Source organism: Cololabis saira, chromosome 3, assembly GCF_033807715.1.
Source record: "Cololabis saira isolate AMF1-May2022 chromosome 3, fColSai1.1, whole genome shotgun sequence".
NCBI lineage: Eukaryota > Metazoa > Chordata > Actinopteri > Beloniformes > Belonidae > Cololabis > Cololabis saira.
The window spans coordinates 43,942,012-43,960,500 of record NC_084589.1 but is presented as its reverse complement, the minus strand read 5'-3'; the positions used below and the strand labels follow the sequence as shown (position 1 = coordinate 43,960,500).

The 18,489-nt window shown below is 36.0% G+C and overlaps 3 protein-coding genes across 4 annotated transcripts in view; 1 reads left to right on the top strand and 2 right to left on the bottom strand.

Moving 5' to 3' along the window:
* The window catches only part of LOC133440368 (zinc finger protein 37-like), an 801,383-nt gene that overhangs the window by 741,915 nt on the left and 40,979 nt on the right, over window positions 1–18,489 (top strand). The gene's annotated exons all lie outside the window — the stretch shown is intronic.
* On the bottom strand, window positions 2,723–7,547 carry LOC133440351 (zinc finger protein OZF-like). 2 transcript variants are annotated; one of them, XM_061717593.1, is made up of 2 exons: window positions 7,176–7,547; window positions 2,723–4,123 (listed from the first exon to the last, which is right to left on the bottom strand). In XM_061717593.1, the coding sequence occupies exons 1-2, from the start codon at window positions 7,345–7,347 to the stop codon at window positions 3,069–3,071; spliced, it is 1,227 nt and encodes a 408-aa protein (XP_061573577.1). In that variant the 5' UTR covers window positions 7,348–7,547; the 3' UTR covers window positions 2,723–3,068. The 2 variants fall into 2 exon arrangements, with proteins under 2 accessions (XP_061573577.1, XP_061573578.1); XM_061717594.1 differs by having other exon boundaries at window positions 2,723–4,111.
* Window positions 8,709–11,680, bottom strand: LOC133441176 (T-cell surface glycoprotein CD1b-like). The gene is given in 3 exon segments (XM_061718576.1): window positions 8,709–10,626; window positions 10,628–11,457; window positions 11,577–11,680. Coding segments are annotated over 3 exon segments (1,122 nt in total). The 5' UTR covers window positions 11,635–11,680; the 3' UTR covers window positions 8,709–10,392.

Here is an 18,489-nt window from a genome sequence, read left to right as displayed (position 1 = left end):
TTCTAGGGCAGGTATGATTGGCTGTTTCTAACGTCAAATGCTGAATTAGTTGATATGAGCAAAGTTTCATGTTCAAGATTTACACTTGATACTGTGAAGGTTTCATTAAACAGCATTACATTTTTTGTGGCTCTAGTGGCCCTTTATTCAAGTTGCAGACAGGAAGGGGGTAGAGAGAGAGAATGGGGATGACATGCAGCAAAGGTGCAGGCTGGGATTTGAACCTAGGGCCACTGCAGGAGGACTGTAGCCTCAGTACATGAGCCGCTACTTAACCCACTACGCCACAGAGCTGCCCATCAAACTGCACTTTTAAAGCTTAAATCAAAGGTTTGGGTTTATTCTTCCCATTGATGGACATTATTATTTATTGCAACTGCGTGGTTAAAAAATAAAATAATTCAGTATATGTTCAAAGTAGATACTGGTCTAAATTTTTAATTTTGCATTACGGTAAATGTGTAGAATCATAAAAGAATTAATGAAAATAAAAACTGAGGTCATGATTTTTTTATTGTCTTTTATAGAAATCTAATTTTAGATCTTAAAGCTTTTGACATTGCATTTATTCCACTTCTCATACATTTATCTTACATTCTACTTAAGTTTTAGGCATTCAGTAAAATGTCTTAATATCATTAATCTCCACAACTCAAAATACTAATAATTTCACTAAACATTTTTTTTAGTTCAATTCAAGTAACAGTTTTTAAGGTGAAGTGTGAAATGTTCAAAATAAAATAAATTAATATCTCAACTGTTTTATGGCGTTTGAGGTCTCGCTGCCCGCTCTGGAAAATGCAGCAACAGAGAGACGGATGATGTAAACACAAATGTAAAGACATTCAGAAACACAGCAGACTTTGGTTCACAGACAGCTAAAGTATTGGGACGTGCCGGCAAAGCTGCAGGAAAATATAAGAACTGGTGTAACGTGGAGCTGCTGGAGCAGCTGAGGTGCCGGTAACATCAGCAGTTGAAGATCTTGGAGTCCAGGCTCAGGCCTCCAGCCCTGACATGTGTGACGATGCTTTTGGGACTAAGGATGTGTCATTTGATGAAGCCAAGACCAGTGAAATAACAAACTGGATCAAAATGACGTGATTGAGGAAGTTGAGGATAAAGGACAAAAGTGCATCACCACTCTTCAACTTCATTTGATGACTTTTCTCTTTCAACCTTGTTTTCTGAGCTAAATGCTGGTTGTACTGATCACGCTGTACCAATAATCTGCGTCACTGACAACTTTCCTCTTGTTGATGCACTACACTACAAAAACTCAAAATCTTAACAAGAATATTTGTCTTATTTCTAGTTAAAATATCAAATTTTTGACAAAAAAATCTCATTACACTTAAAACAAGGGATATTACCAGAAAAATAACTTATTTGACAATTTTCACCTGTTTCAAGTACATTTTCACTTGAAATAAGTAGAAAAATCTGCCAGTGGGACAAGATTTATCTTCTCATTACAAGCAAAAAAATCTTGTTCCACTGGCAGATTTTTCTACTTATTTTAAGTGAAAATCTACTTGAAACAAGTGAAAATTGTTGTTTTTTCCAGTGATGAGTGTTGTTTTAAGTGTAATGAGATTTTTTTGACCAAAAATGAGACATTTTAAGTCGAAATAAGATGAATATTCTTGTTAAGATTTTGAGTTTTTGCGGTTTAAAGTTTTTTTTGTGTTTTTTATTATTATTATTATTATTACGATAGATTGTTCACTCTTGGGTTTATGTTGAGCTTTTATAACTCACCACCAGGGGGCACTGCTGCTCTTTCTACATATGGAGAGTGTAATATTCCAGAATTATAAACAATAATTCATCCATCTAAAATGAAAACTTAATTACATTTTTCATGATTATTTCTGACTAAATATGAGTTGAGGTAAAAAGACATTTACTCCTAAACGGATGTCTGATATAAAAGGGTTAAATCCAAAGTCTGTCCTCTTCCTGGAATCTGATCCCGATGATCCTCCCTCTTCTTCCTGCTCTCCAACCTGCAGATCTGCAGCTTCAACACAGATCTCAACATCAGCTTTAGAAGAAATAATGTGTCAGACGAGTTGTAAATCTAATACAACTTGATTGTATACATGTGATTAAATAATATTGTTAAAATCTCATTATGTAACTAATATGAAAAACATACACATATGTTGTAACTTTAGCTTATATAGTTACAATAACAGCATGGATCATTTGAATTGTATTGTTTCACTTAGTTTGTCCCATGAATTATCACGATAATCTGATGTACGTACAGCTCAGATTTTAAAATGCATAAAGCCTTTTACAGTTTTCAGCGAACTATGTATAACATCGCAATATACCGCAAAATTTGGATACCGCAATATCGTATTGTATCGTGACTCAAGTATCGTGATGTGTATCCCACATCACACTCATTTCCTCATTCATTTGAAAACCAAATGTTCTTGTTTTCTAAATCAATAAAACCATTTTAAAGGAGAAATAAAAGCAAACCGTATCTGACTGCACTGACTTCTGAAATCTTCAAGGCTTCAAGGACTAACCTCTGAACGGAGTAGATGGAGAGAGTTAAACAACATGGAGCTGCAGATTAACTTTACAAAGAGAATGTGAGTGAAGAAGAAACAGACGGGAAAAAGGACGTGTGAGCGAGGCTTTGTAGATGAACGAAATAAACTGTCACGTTTAAAGAAACTTACAGCTCTTTATTAAACCATGGACACGGCAAGTTGCCAACAGCAACAAATAACAATTTTAAGAAGGAACAGGGATTCAAAAAACTCAATGCAGAACTTTAAAAGAAAGTAAACAACCACATTGTTCCCTCTGCGTCAAGTTGACGGAGAAGCATAAATCCGGGTTGAACCTACAACCCTTGTGGGGAGGGGATTAGGCTCATCAGCCACAGGAGGTGGTGGTTGGACTTCTGCGGGTTCTTCTTCTGTGGGTCAGACAGGAGTGGACAGCTGCCCCCGGAGGACGACAACATGAGCTTCATTTGTCACGAGTCACCAGACTTCTCCTCCGGGTGATTTCTCATGTGACTCAGCAAATCAATTCTGCGGCTAAAACCTTTGTCGCACGTCTTGCACTAATATCACTTCTCGCCCCGTGTGTGTGGTTATGTGGCGTTTAAGAGCTGATGATTTAGTAAAGGTTTTGTTGCAGGTGTTGCACAGGTACGGCCTTTCACCGGTGTGGATCCTCGAGTGAATGACCAGGTTGGAACTTTGCCCGTAACTTTTTCCACATGTTTTGCAGATATAGGGCTTCTCGCCCGTGTGCGTGTATATGTGGCTTTTAAGATGGTATGATTTAGTAAAGGTTTTTCCGCAGGTGTTGCACAGGTACGGCCTTTCGCCGGTGTGGGTCCTCGAGTGAATCACCAGGTGGGAACGTTCTCTGTAACTTTTTCCACATGTTTTGCAGATGTAGGGCTTCTCGTCCGTGTGGGTCCTCGAGTGAATCACCAGGTGGGAATGTAGCCTGTAACTTTTTCCACATGTTTTGCAGATGTAGGGCTTCTCGCCCGTGTGCATGGTTATGTGCCGTTTAAGATATGATAAATAAGTAAAGGTTTTTCCGCAGGTGTTGCACAGGTACGGCCTTTCGCCAGTGTGGATCTTCACGTGATCCATGAAATTACAACTTTTACTGAACTCTTTCCTGCAAGTGCTGCAAGAAAACACCTTCTTCCCCATGTGGGTCCTGGTCATCTTTGATTTACAGTTGCTGTCTGACCGGACAGCAGATTCTTCGTGGTCACTGTGTCGTCTCATTGGCTCCGGATCTGCAGTTTTACTGGAGTCTGAGCATAAACTTTCAGTCCCTTCTTCATCTTTGTTTTGAGCTTCAGGAGAAGTGTGCAACAGCAGCTGGACACAGTTTGGTCCTGGTTCACCATTTTCAACTTTCACATCAGCGACATTGATCAATGAGACATCCACCTCTACGTCCTCGTGCTTCATCTCCTGACCGCTGGAGTCTTCCTCCAGTTCTGTAGTCTGTGGATGCCCTGGTTCCTCCTGGTCCGGGCTGCAGCTCCTCTCCAGGTTATCCAGGTGCTGGTCACTGAAAACCCCGTCCTCCTCCACCTTACAAACATTTTCTTGTGGGAGTTCTGGAATTACAAAAAGGGACAAAAAGATATGATTTTAACAAGTCAAAAGTGCTTCCCAGTGTTGATTGTTTGGTTGTATTTTTGAGGTTTAGGGTTTGTCCTGAACCTTCGGTCTTCCCCTTCATGTATGTAGTATATTTGAAAAAAAGTGCATTACTCTGTGTGACCATTAGGCGGCACTGTGACTGTACTCTTGTGTTACTGCGTTGGTATCGAGACAGTTGAAGAATAAAGTTGTTGTTCTAGAAAAGGCTTCTTCCGCGTCATATATAACGATCTAACTACAAGTACTGCATATCAACACCGATATGAGCATCCTCCAAGCATCGTGTTTTTTGTCAGTGTCATCTCACAAGTTCTAGTTCTAAGGTATAGAGTGTATAACAAAATAAATGTTGACCGGTTTGAGAAGCAGGTTGATGACAGCCTATGGGATGATGGATACACCCATGATGATGTTGAACAAGCATATCAGTCATTCAAGTCTTTCAACTCTGTATTCAACAGGTGCTTTCCTCTTCCTCGTCAGCAAAAAAGCAAACAAGGTCTCTGCATTTAGAAAACCCTGGTTTACACCAGATCTCCATAAGTCTCTGAAAGCTAAGAATAGATTGTATAAAAAAATCATCAGTAATCCATCCCCAATTAATATAGCAAATTATAAGACATTTCATAACAATTATAATCATTTTGCTAGAACTGCCAAGAAAAAGTACCTTTCCGACAAATTCAATGAAGCTTCTAATAACATAAAAACTACTTGGGGAGTCATTAACCAGCTTCTAAAAATGGATAAGTCTACAGCCACTCTTCCATCTCAATTTGGTGATGAAAATCGAGTCTACTCTGACCCATCTGACATTGCATATGTTTTTAACAATTATTTTGTCAATATTGGTACAGTTCTTTCAGAAAGGATAACTCCTATAGCCGGGTCTCCATCTGAGTTTCTGACGGGTTCCCATCCTTCTATTCAGAGCTTCAAGCCTCCTACAGAGAAGGAAATCTTGGACATAATTATGTGCCTGAAAGACTCAGCTGCTGGTCATGATGAGGTCAGATCTAACTTAATTATGAAAACTAGACATTCAATTGCTAAGCCTTTGACCCATATTTTCACTAAATCTCTAGAAACTGGAATAATACCCAATGACCTCAAAATTGCCAAAGTAGTCCCTGTTTACAAATCTGGAGACCATAGTGTATTTAGTAACTACCGGCCCATTTCTGTTCTCCGATGTTTCTCAAAGATCCTGGAGAAATTGGTCTATTACAGAATGATTTGCAGGACTGTAATATACTGTAAAAACACCAATATCACTCTGCAGAAATGACTATACTCAATTGGTAGATAAAATTCACACTGCAATCAATAATAATGAATACGCTTTGGGAATCTTTCTTGATTTATCCAAAGCTTTTGACACAGTTAATTTTGATATTCTTCTTAAAAAATTATTACACTATGAATTTGCTGGAATCACTCGTGTGTGGCTTTTAACTTGTATGCATAACCGTCAGCAATTTGTTATCGTTGATGGTAAATCATCAGAGAGGGCCGCCTTAAAATGCGGGGTCCCCCAGGGTTCTATACTAGGGCCCCTGTTGTTTTTGATTCATATAAATGATTTGGCCGCAGCCTCGTCCTCCTTGTTTCCTGTACTCTTTTCCGATGATACAAACTTATTTATTTCACATAATGATTTTTCATCTCTAATGGGAAAGGCCATGATTTACAAAACATTTAAAAATGGTTTAAAATTAACAAACTATCACTGAATATAAAAAATCTAATTTGATTATATTTGCATCAAAACATTAAATATATTGTAAATCTAACACCGGTCTGTCTTTAGGAGATGACCCGCTCACTCAGGTTACATCAACAACCTTCCTTGGTGTAATTATCCATGAAAGTTTAAGCTGGAAAAACCACATCAACCATGTCTGTAAAAAAATATCGAAATCTATTGGTATTATTGGCAAATTCCGTGGTTTGGTGAATGAAAATTGTCTCCCAACTATTTATTATAGCTTGATATATCCATATCTCATTTACTGTAATATTATTTGGGGAGCTACCTATAACACACATCTTCATAAACTTAACATGTTGCAAAAAAGATTGTGCAGGATTGCCACACACAGCTCATTCTGCCCCTCTTTTCAAACAACATAATATTTTACCCATCTTTAAGTTAAATACATATCAAACCTGCAATTTTATTTTCAAAGTATTGTTCCTGCCAGTTTCATTTTCTTTGCCATGTAAAGATTTTTTTCAGTTCAACAGTGATATGCACCATTTTAATACAAGACAGGCTAATCATTTAAATCTCCTGAAGTTCCGTACTGGTTTGTGTCAGTTCTCCATCAGATACAGTTATGGAACACCTACAGCAATCTCGTCTACCTCTACTTCATTCAATCATTTTAAACGTAAACTCAGGACACATTTAATTGATCAGATTACCTAATGATGTTTCTAGATTTGTTATTTTTTTCTTTAATCATGTAGATACCATGTATTCTATTCATGCTGCTGTTTATTTGCTTTGTCTTTGTTTTTAGACTGCAATCATGTATTCTGCATATTTTAAATCTTTGTACAATATTTTGCTGTATTTTACAGGTAGAGGCCTCGTATAAGCCCCTTGGGCTTTTTGCCTCAGCCTAGCACATTACAAATCTCTCTTTTACATTTGTATGTTACTTGTTCTGTTTTTTATACTGTGCTGAATTAATGAATCTAAAAAAAATCTACACGGAGCCAGTGTGATCTACAACTTTTCTACTAAATAAAGGATTAAGTGTAAAGTGTGAAATATCAGTCTGGTCCAGAGTCTGAATGGACCATGAAAGGCAGCACCAAGTAAACAGAACAACAAGTTAGTTCGGGATGTTTCCGAATCCCACATCAGCAGCTGCTTGAGCTGGGGAGTTTCCCATTTAGTTCGTTTGCTTCATCACCACGGCTTTTAACTGGAAACAAAGGGATCTTGTAGGAGTCATACTCATGTGTTCATTCATTCAACTTTCCAGGGTTACGTACCGACTCTGTGGAGTCTGATTTCAGGTTTCCAGGCGAGGTCCAACAGTCTGCGCTGACGGTCGAGCTCTTCTTCATACTCCAAGATGGTTTTTTCAAACACTGACAATATTTCTGCAGCAGCTGCTGTTAGTCGCTGACCGATAAACTCTCTCAGATGATTCACCTTAGACATTGTTGAAGAGGAAAAAGAAAGGAAACAACAGAACCGTCCTCCTCAAAGGAATCACTGCTCACGTGTTCCGTTCGCTCCAAACTTTCGCTCTTCCGCCAGGTGTTACAATCTGGATTTCCGCATAGACATGTCGTCTCCTCCTTCCATGGAGCTGCTGCGATACGTCAACGTCGCCGCCATATTGGATGAGGCAAGACTGGGCTGTAAACTAATACAAGTAAATTGACTTTTTTTCATAAAGCGCCTTTCTACAAAGAAATTAACGTTTTACGTGTCATTTATTCATTCACACACGCACTAATATACTTGGGAAACATTTAGGCACCAAATATAATATATTTAATTTTCTGAGATGGCAAAAATAAGAACTTTATTGATCCCACATAGGAGTAATTCATGTTATACCAGCTATAGAGAACAAGGTAGTGCCGAAAAACAATATATATCCCCTCTCACAAAAATAAGAAAATATTTTCTCATCAACCAAACCAATTTTAGATTTTTCAAATAAAAAAATAACATATTTGAACAATTTTTCAGACAATATCTGTGAATATCTCTATATAATAACTGAAAAAATCTGAAAAATTGTTAAAATGTTATTTTGTTACTTGAAAAATTTAAAATGTTTACGTAAAATATTCTACATGAATATGTAGTATATGTATATGTAGTATATGTAATGATATGCAAAAAAAAATAACAAAAAAATGTATGTCCAAGTAGAGTTTATAGTTATGTTGTAATCCTCACTCGCCAGTGCGCCCCCCAACATTTTTTTAACACCAGCCGCCACTGCTTGTTATTATTATTATTATTACAATAGATTGTTCACTCTTGGGTTTATGTTGAGCTTTTATAACTCACCACCAGGGGGCACTGCTGCTCTTTCTACATATGGAGAGTGTAATATTCCAGAATTATAAACAATAAATCTACAATGAAAACTTAATTACATTTGTCATGATTATTTCAGACTAAATATGAGTTGAGGTAAAAATACATTTACTTCTAAACGGATGTCTGATATAAAAGGGTTAAATCCAAAGTCTGTCCTCTTCCTGGAATCTGATCCCGATGATCCTCCCTCTTCTTCCTGCTCTCCAACCTGCAGATCTGCAGCTTCAACATGGATCTCAACATCAGCTTTAGAAGAAATCATGTGTCAGACGAGTTGTAAATCTAGTACAACTTGATTTTATACATGTGATTAAATAATATTGTTGATTTCATATTATTTAAATAATATAAAAACGTACAGAAATATGTTGTAACTTTAGCTTGTATAGTTACAATAACAGCATGGATCATTTGAATTACATTGTTTTGACTTAGTTTGTCCGATAAATTATCACGATAATCTGATGTACGCGCAGCTCAGATTTTAAAATGTATAAAGCCTTTTACAGTTTTCAGCGAACTATGTATAACATTACAATATATAACCTCTGAACGGAGTACATGGAGAGAGTTTAACAACATGGAGCTGCAGATTAACTTTACAGAGAATGTGAGTGAAGAAGAAACAGACGGGAAAAAGGACGTGTGAGAGAGGCTTTGTAGATGAACGAAATAAACTGTCACGTTTAAAGAAACTTCAGCACATACTAACAGCTCTTTATTTGCACCGTGGAGACGGAAAGTTACCAACAGCAACAAATAATACGATTTTAAGAAGGAGCAGGGATTCAAACAAACTCAATGCAGAACTTTAAAAAAAAGTACACAACCACATCGTTCCCTCTGCGTCAAGTTGACGGAGAAGCATAAATCCGGGTTGAACCTGCAACCCTTGTGGGGAGGGGATTAGGCTCATCAGCCACAGGAGGTGGTGGTTGGACTTCTGCGGGTTCTTCTTCTGTGGGTCAGACAGGAGTGGACAGCTGGCCCCGGAGGACGACAACATGAGCTTCATTTGTCACGAGTCACCAGACTTCTCCTCCGGGTGATTTTTCATGTGACTCAGCAAATCAATTCTGCGACTAAAACCTTTGTTGCACGTCTTGCACAAATATGGCTTCTCGCCCGTGTGCGTGGTTATGTGGCGGTTATGATGTGATAAATTAGTAAAAGTTTTGCTGCAGGTCTTGCACAGGTACGGCCTTTCGCCAGTGTGGATCCTCAAGCGAACCACCAAGGTGGAACGTAGCCTGTAACTTTTTCCACATGTTTTGCAGATGTAGGGCTTCTCGCCCGTGTGCGTGGTTATGTGGCGTTTAAGAGCTGATGATTTAGTAAAGGTTTTTCCGCAGGTGTTGCACAGGTACGGCCTTTCGCCAGTGTGGATCCTCGAGTGAATCACCAGGTTGAAAAGTTCTGTTTAACTTTTTCCACATGTTTTGCAGATGTAGGACTTCTCGCACATGTGCGTGGTTATGTGGTGTTTAAGATGTGATAAATGAGTAAATGTGTTGCCGGAGGTGTTGCACAGGTACGGCCTTTCGCCAGTGTGGATCTTCATGTGATCCATTAAAATACTACTTTTACTTAACTCTTTCCTGCAAGTGCTGGAAGACTAAAGGTGTGGCTGTAGACTTAAGCTTGAATTATGGTTCTGCGTCAAATCGACGCCGTGCACACGCCGTCACCGTGACGCCGTCACCGTGACGCCATCGTGAATCCTTCGGATTTCTCCGTCATTCCATTTCGCCACGGTGCAGTTCCCCCCATGACCGCTAATTCGCGATCTTTTCTTGAATGGTTTATCCGACTTTTTCCGGTTACAGTGAATCAAACAGATAAGGACAAACTATTGTGCAAAAAACCAAAACAAAAAAAATCACACATACACGAAGAAAAGAGCGCTGAAAGTTCACGACTGCTTCAAACCGGAAACCGGAAATGCGTTGCTACCAAGTGAACCAATCACAGCCCTCTCCGTCTGCATCGCATTGACATGTAGTTACAATTTTTGGGAGGTGCACGTCAGTCACGGCGTGTGGTACGCGTCAACGCGTACCCATCAAGTGACAAAGGTTAAATTTTCCATCACTATATCATCCGTCTTTGTTGTCTCCGTCATGAGATTGTGAACTGGGCCTGGGTTTATTTGGATGAAATCTGCTTCAGTGGAGCCGTCACGTCCTGGTCCTCCACCCCTGGCTCCGATCCCTCATCAGTGCTGGCTCCATGACTCTCCTGTGTTTCCATGGAGATGCCCTCTGACCCTGACCTCTTCCTCATATTCATCATCAGCACCAGCAGCAGGATGACGACAACCAGCAGGAGGACGAGGGGAGCAGAGATGACGTGGACTCTGAATGAGCGGAAAGACTCCGCCCTCCAGCCGGTTGTCCAGACTCAGGTGAGACGCTGCACAGGTGTACTTGTGCTTCCTCTGCAGCTCCTCTTCATCCACCATCAGCGTCTTCCTCAGCTGGTAGAGACCGTTGCCGTTGGGCAGCACCGAGCCAACAGTCATTTGGTTCTCGTCCACGGGTTCACCGTCCCGCAGCAGCGTCAGGTTGATGTGTCGAGGGTAGAAGTCTGTGGCCAGACAGGTGATCTGGGCCCCGCCCCCCCCCCCCCCCGGCTTTGATAGGAGGCGTAGTCGAGGTCGAACACGACGCATCACCAGGTGCTTCTCACGCTCCAGCAGTTGTTGCAGAGTCTGGACGCAGAATGGCAGGTAGATGTCTGAGTAGAGCATCTGCATGTACTTCTGCTTCAGGGTGTCCCACTGGAATTGCCTCCTGCTGCCGCTGAAGTACAAGAAGTGGGTCATGTTGTACTGCAGACCATCAGCTTCCTGCCTGTTGGCGCCGTCCCTGAACATGATGATCTCTGGTTGGCCGCCCTGTCGGACCTCGCAGCCTGTCAGGCGCTGATGCACGTACACGCCTGGCGCGGTCAGGTTCAGGTCATCTCTGAGCACGTCCAACCTCTTCCTCATGTCCTGCAGCATGTCCTGCAGGATGAAGACTGCTTGCTTTGCCAGGCCGAGCTCCGCCTCCTTCTTACCTGCACCATCGACTCTCATCATGCGGTCACTTTCCGAGTCGTAGTACCCCACCTGGATGTCGTCCAGCATCAGAACCACAGAGAACTCTGGGAACTGGGTTGATCCTGAGATGTAGGTGGCCAACGCCCACAGCGAGTGTTTCCCCGAGCCTGGCATGAACAGAGGATTATGGGTAAGAGACAACGTGAACACTGCAGGGAGGTCAGTTCTTGACTGTTCCCAAACAAGAGGAAAAACACACATTTCCAACAAAATTATTGTAGGCTACCTGAACTCATCACAAGGGGGAGGAGCAGAGACCCCGATATCAGCTGGAGAAGAAACATAACGATTAGTCCTCTGATCAGTCCTGATCAACTGTTTCTTCCTGTTCTGCTCTACTTTGAGTTTGTTGAGCAGCTCGACCAACCAGCAATCTGCATCCTGGTGTCTCCGGACTCTGACCAATCAGAAACATGGAAATGCAGGAGGCGGTTACAGACAGGAATGTCAGGTGTGAGGGATCAACGTCCAACCAGGCAGGTAATCCTGCAGGACTCCACCCTTCACCTGGAAATCACCTGAGGCTGAAGGTCCAAACTCCAACTTCTCTTTATTTTCCTCCTGGAAGAAAAAGTGAGCAAATGTTCATGAAACAAACGTTGATGTGACATTTCCATTTGGAGGACAAAAAAAAACGGTATATGTGTATATTTAAATATTCAGTTATTTAGTAATTTATAAGAATTTTATAACATGTTTATAACACAAAGGGCGGGTTTTTTCAGTTATTTAGTAATTTATAAACATTTTACAACATGTTTATAACACAAAGGGGGGGGGGGGGTCTTTTCAGTTATTTACCAATTTATACAATTTTTATAACATGTTTATAACACAAAGGAGGTGGCTTTTCAGTTATTTACTAATTTATAACACATCTATTACATGTTTGTAACACAAAGGGGGGGTCTTTTCAGTTATTTACTAATTTATAACATTTTTATGACATGTTTATAACACAAAGGGGGGGTATTTTCAGATATTTAGTAATTTATAAAAATGTTATAACATGTTTATAACACAAAGGGGGGGTCTTTTCAGTTATTTACTAATTTATAAAATTTTTATAACATGTTTATAACACAAAGGAGGTGTCTTTTCAGTTATTTGCTAATTTATAACACATCTATTACATGTTTGTAACACAAAGGGGGGGTCTTTTCAGTTATTTAGTAATTTATACATTTTTTATAACATGTTTATAACACAAAGGGGGGGTCTTTTCAGTTATTTAGTAATTTATAAAAATGTTATAACATGTTTATAACACAAAGGAGGGGGTCTTTTCAGTTATTTACTAATTTATAACACATTTATTACATGTTTATAACACAAAGGGGGGGTCTTTTCAGTTACTTAGTAATTTATAACAAATCTATTACATGTTTGTAACACAAAGGGGGGGTCTTTTCAGTTATTACTAATTTATAAAATTTTTATAACATGTTTATAACACAAAGGGGGGGGGGGGTCTTTTCAGTTATTTACTAATTTATACAAATTTTATAACATGTTTATAACACAAAGGGGGGGGGGTCTTTTCAGTTATTTACTAATTTATCAAAAAATGTATAACATGTTTATAACACAAAGGGGGGGGGTCTTTTCAGTTATTTACTAATTTATAACATGTTTATTACATGTTAATAACACAAAGGGGGGGGGGTCTTTTCAATTATTTACTAATTTATAATACATTTATTAGATGTTTATAACACAAAGGGGGGGGGGTCTTTTCAGTTATTTACTAATTTATAAAATTTTTATAACATGTTTATAACACAAAGGGGGGGGTCTTTTCAGTTATTTAGTAATTTATAAAACTTTTATAACATGTTTATAACACAAAGGGGGGGTCTTTTCAGTTATTTAGTAATTTATAAAAATGTTATAACATGTTTATAACACAAAGGAGGGGGGGTCTTTTCAGTTATTTACTAATTTATACATTTTTTATAACATGTTTATAACACAAAGGGGGGGGGGTCTTTTCAGTTATTTACTAATTTATAAAAATTTTGAAACATGTTTACAACACAAAGGGGGGGGGGTCTTTTCAGTTATTTACTAATTTATAAAAATTTTATAATATGTTTATAACACAAAGGAGGTGTCTTTTCAGTTATTTACTAATTTATAACACATCTATTACATGTTTGTAACACAAAGGGGGGGTCTTTTCAGTTATTTACTAATTTATAAAATTTTTATGACATGTTTATAACACAAAGGGGGGGTCTTTTCAGTTATTTACTAATTTATAACATGTTTATTACATGTTAACACAAAGGGGGGGGGGTCTTTTCAATTATTTACTAATTTGTAATACATTTATTAGCTGTTTATAACACAAAGGGGGGGGTCTTTTCAGTTATTTACTAATTTATAAAAATTTTATAACATGTTTATAACACAAAGGGGGGGTCTTTTCAGTTATTTACTAATTTAGAAAAAATTTTATAACATGTTTATAACACAAAGGAGGGGGTCTTTTCAGTTATTTACTAATTTATAACACATTTATTAAATGTTTAACACAAAGGGGGGGGGGGGTCTTTTCAGTTATTTAGTAATTTATAAAATTTTTATAACATGTTAACACAAAGGCGGGGTCTTTTCAGTTATTTAGTAATTCATAAAAATCTTATAACATGTTTATAACGCAATGGGGGGGGTCTTTTCAGTTATTTACTAATTTATAACACATCTATTACATGTTTGTAACACAAAGGGGGGGTCTTTTCAGTTATTTAGTAATTTATAAAAATTTTATAACATGTTTATAACGCAATGGGGGGGGGTCTTTTCAGTTATTTAGTAATTTATAAAAATGTTATAACATGTTTATAACACAAAGGAGGGGGTCTTTTCAGTTATTTACTAATTTATAACACATTTATTACATGTTTATAACACAAAGGGGGGGTCTTTTCAGTTACTTAGTAATTTATAACAAATCTATTACATGTTTGTAACACAAAGGGGGGGTCTTTTCAGTTATTTACTAATTTATAAAATTTTTATGACATGTTTATAACACAAAGGGGGGGTCTTTTCAGTTATTTACTAATTTATAAAATTTTTATAACATGTTTATAACACAAAGGGGGGGTCTTTTCAGTTATTTACTAATTTATTAAATTTTTATAACATGTTTATAACACAAAGGGGGGGTCTTTTCAGTTATTTAGTGATTTATAAAAAAATTATAACATGTTTATAACACAAAGGGGGGGGGTCTTTTCAGTTATTTACTAATTTATAACACATTTATTACATGTTTATAACACAAAGGGGGGGGGGGGTCTTTTCAGTTATTTAGTAATTTATAAAAAAATGTATAACATGTTAACACAAAGGCGGGGTCTTTTCAGTTATTTACTAATTTATAACATGTTTATTACATGTTTATAACACAAAGGGGGGGGTCTTTTCAGATATTTAGTAATTTATAAAAATGTTATAACATGTTTATAACACAAAGGGGGGGTCTTTTCAGTTATTTACTAATTTATAACATTTTTATAACATGTTTATAACACAAAGGAGGTGTCTTTTCAGTTATTTACTAATTTATAACACATCTATTACATGTTTGTAACACAAAGGGGGGGTCTTTTCAGTTATTTAGTAATTTATAAAATTGTTATAACATGTTTATAACACAAAAGGGGGGGGGGGGTCTTTTCAATTATTTACTAATTTATAATACATTTATTAGATGTTTATAACACAAAGGGGGGGGGTCTTTTCAGTTATTTACTAATTTATAAAATTTTTATAACATGTTTATAACACAAAGGGGGGGGTCTTTTCAGTTATTTAGTAATTTATAAAACTTTTATAACATGTTTATAACACAAAGGGGGGGTCTTTTCAGTTATTTAGTAATTTATAAAAATGTTATAACATGTTTATAACACAAAGGAGGGGGGGTCTTTTCAGTTATTTACTAATTTATACATTTTTTATAACATGTTTATAACACAAAGGGGGGGGGTCTTTTCAGTTATTTACTAATTTATAAAAATTTTGAAACATGTTTACAACACAAAGGGGGGGGGTCTTTTCAGTTATTTACTAATTTATAAAAATTTTATAATATGTTTATAACACAAAGGAGGTGTCTTTTCAGTTATTTACTAATTTATAACACATCTATTACATGTTTGTAACACAAAGGGGGGGTCTTTTCAGTTATTTACTAATTTATAAAATTTTTATGACATGTTTATAACACAAAGGGGGGGTCTTTTCAGTTATTTACTAATTTATAACATGTTTATTACATGTTAACACAAAGGGGGGGGGTCTTTTCAATTATTTACTAATTTGTAATACATTTATTAGCTGTTTATAACACAAAGGGGGGGGTCTTTTCAGTTATTTACTAATTTATAAAAATTTTATAACATGTTTATAACACAAAGGGGGGGTCTTTTCAGTTATTTACTAATTTAGAAAAAATTTTATAACATGTTTATAACTCAAAGGAGGGGGTCTTTTCAGTTATTTACTAATTTATAACACATTTATTAAATGTTTAACACAAAGGGGGGGGGGGGGGTCTTTTCAGTTATTTAGTAATTTATAAAATTTTTATAACATGTTAACACAAAGGCGGGGTCTTTTCAGTTATTTAGTAATTCATAAAAATCTTATAACATGTTTATAACACAAAGGAGGTGTCTTTTCAGTTATTTACTAATTTATAACACATCTATTACATGTTTGTAACACAAAGGGGGGGTCTTTTCAGTTATTTAGTAATTTATAAAAAATTTATAACATGTTTATAACGCAATGGGGGGGGGTCTTTTCAGTTATTTAGTAATTTATAAAAATGTTATAACATGTTTATAACACAAAGGAGGGGGTCTTTTCAGTTATTTACTAATTTATAACACATTTATTACATGTTTATAACACAAAGGGGGGGTCTTTTCAGTTACTTAGTAATTTATAACAAATCTATTACATGTTTGTAACACAAAGGGGGGGTCTTTTCAGTTATTTACTAATTTATAAAATTTTTATGACATGTTTATAACACAAAGGGGGGGTCTTTTCAGTTATTTACTAATTTATAAAATTTTTATAACATGTTTATAACACAAAGGGGGGGTCTTTTCAGTTATTTACTAATTTATTAAATTTTTATAACATGTTTATAACACAAAGGGGGGGGTCTTTTCAGTTATTTAGTGATTTATAAAAAAATTATAACATGTTTATAACACAAAGGGGGGGGGGTCTTTTCAGTTATTTACTAATTTATAACACATTTATTACATGTTTATAACACAAAGGGGGGGGGGTCTTTTCAGTTATTTAGTAATTTATAAAAAAATGTATAACATGTTAACACAAAGGCGGGGTCTTTTCAGTTATTTACTAATTTATAACATGTTTATTACATGTTTATAACACAAAGGGGGGGGTCTTTTCAGATATTTAGTAATTTATAAAAATGTTATAACATGTTTATAACACAAAGGGGGGGTCTTTTCAGTTATTTACTAATTTATAAAATTTTTATAACATGTTTATAACACAAAGGAGGTGTCTTTTCAGTTATTTACTAATTTATAACACATCTATTACATGTTTGTAACACAAAGGGGGGGTCTTTTCAGTTATTTAGTAATTTATAAAATTGTTATAACATGTTTATAACACAAAAGGGGGGGGGTCTTTTCAGTTACTTAGTAATTTATAACAAATCTATTACATGTTTGTAACACAAAGGGGGGGTCTTTTCAGTTATTTACTAATTTATAAAATTTTTATGACATGTTTATAACACAAAGGGGGGGTCTTTTCAGTTATTTACTAATTTATAAAATTTTTATAACATGTTTATAACACAAAGGGGGGGGTCTTCTCAGTTATTTACTAATTTATAACATGTTTATAACATGTTTATAACACAAAGGGGGGGGGGTCTTTTCAGTTATTTACTAATTTATAAATTTTTTATAACATGTTTATAACACAAAGGGGGGGGGGGTCTTTTCAGTTATTTACTAATTTATAAAAATTTTATAACATGTCTATAACACAAAGGGGGGGTCTTTTCAGTTATTTACTAATTTATAAAAATTTTATAACATGTTTATAACACAAATGGGGGGGTCTTTTCAGTTATTTACTAATTTATAAAAAATTTAATAACATGTTTATAACACAAAGGGAGGGGGTCTTTTCAGTTATTTACTAATTTATAAAATTTTGAAACATGTTTATAACACAAAGGGGGGGGTCTTTTCAGTTATTTACTAATTTATAAAAATGTTATAATATGTTTATAACACAAAGGAGGTGTCTTTTCAGTTATTTACTAATTTATAACAAATCTATTACATGTTTGTAACACAAAGGGGGGGTCTTTTCAGTTATTTACTAATTTATAAAATTTTTATGACATGTTTATAACACAAAGGGGGGGTCTTTTCAGTTATTTACTAATTTATAACATGTTTATTACATGTTAATAACACAAAGGGGGGGGGGGTCTTTTCAATTATTTACTAATTTATAATACATTTATTAGATGTTTATAACACAAAGGGGGGGGTCTTTTCAGTTATTTACTAATTTATAAAAATTTTATAACATGTTTATAACACAAAGGGGGGGTCTTTTCAGTTATTTACTAATTTATTAAATTTTTATAACATGTTTATAACACAAAGGGGGGGTCTTTTCAGTTATTTAGTGATTTATAAAAAAATCATAACATGTTTATAACACAAAGGGGGGGGGGTCTTTTCAGTTATTTACTAATTTATAACACATTTATTACATGTTTATAACACAAAGGGGGGGGGTCTTTTCAGTTATTTAGTAATTTATAAAAAAATGTATAACATGTTAACACAAAGGCGGGGTCTTTTCAGTTATTTAGTAATTCATAAAAATGTTATAACATGTTTATAACACAAAGGGTGTGTCTTTTCAGTTATTTACTAATTTATAACACATCTATTACATGTTTGTAACACAAAGGGGGGGTCTTTTCAGTTTAGTAATTTATAAAAATGTTATAACATGTTTATTACATGTTTGTAACACAAAGCGGGGTCTTTTCAGTTATTTACTAATTTATAACACATTTATTACATGTTTATAACACAAAG

Excerpts from the sequence above, each read along its gene's own strand:
- LOC133440351 (XM_061717593.1), bottom strand. The coding sequence starts at position 7,347 with ATGTCTAAGGTGAATCATCTGAGAGAGTTTATCGGTCAGCGACTAACA. Across the intron at positions 4,124-7,175 it reads AATCAGACTCCACAGAGTCG|AACTCCCACAAGAAAATGTT; the intron begins GTACGTAACCCT and ends TTGTAATTCCAG.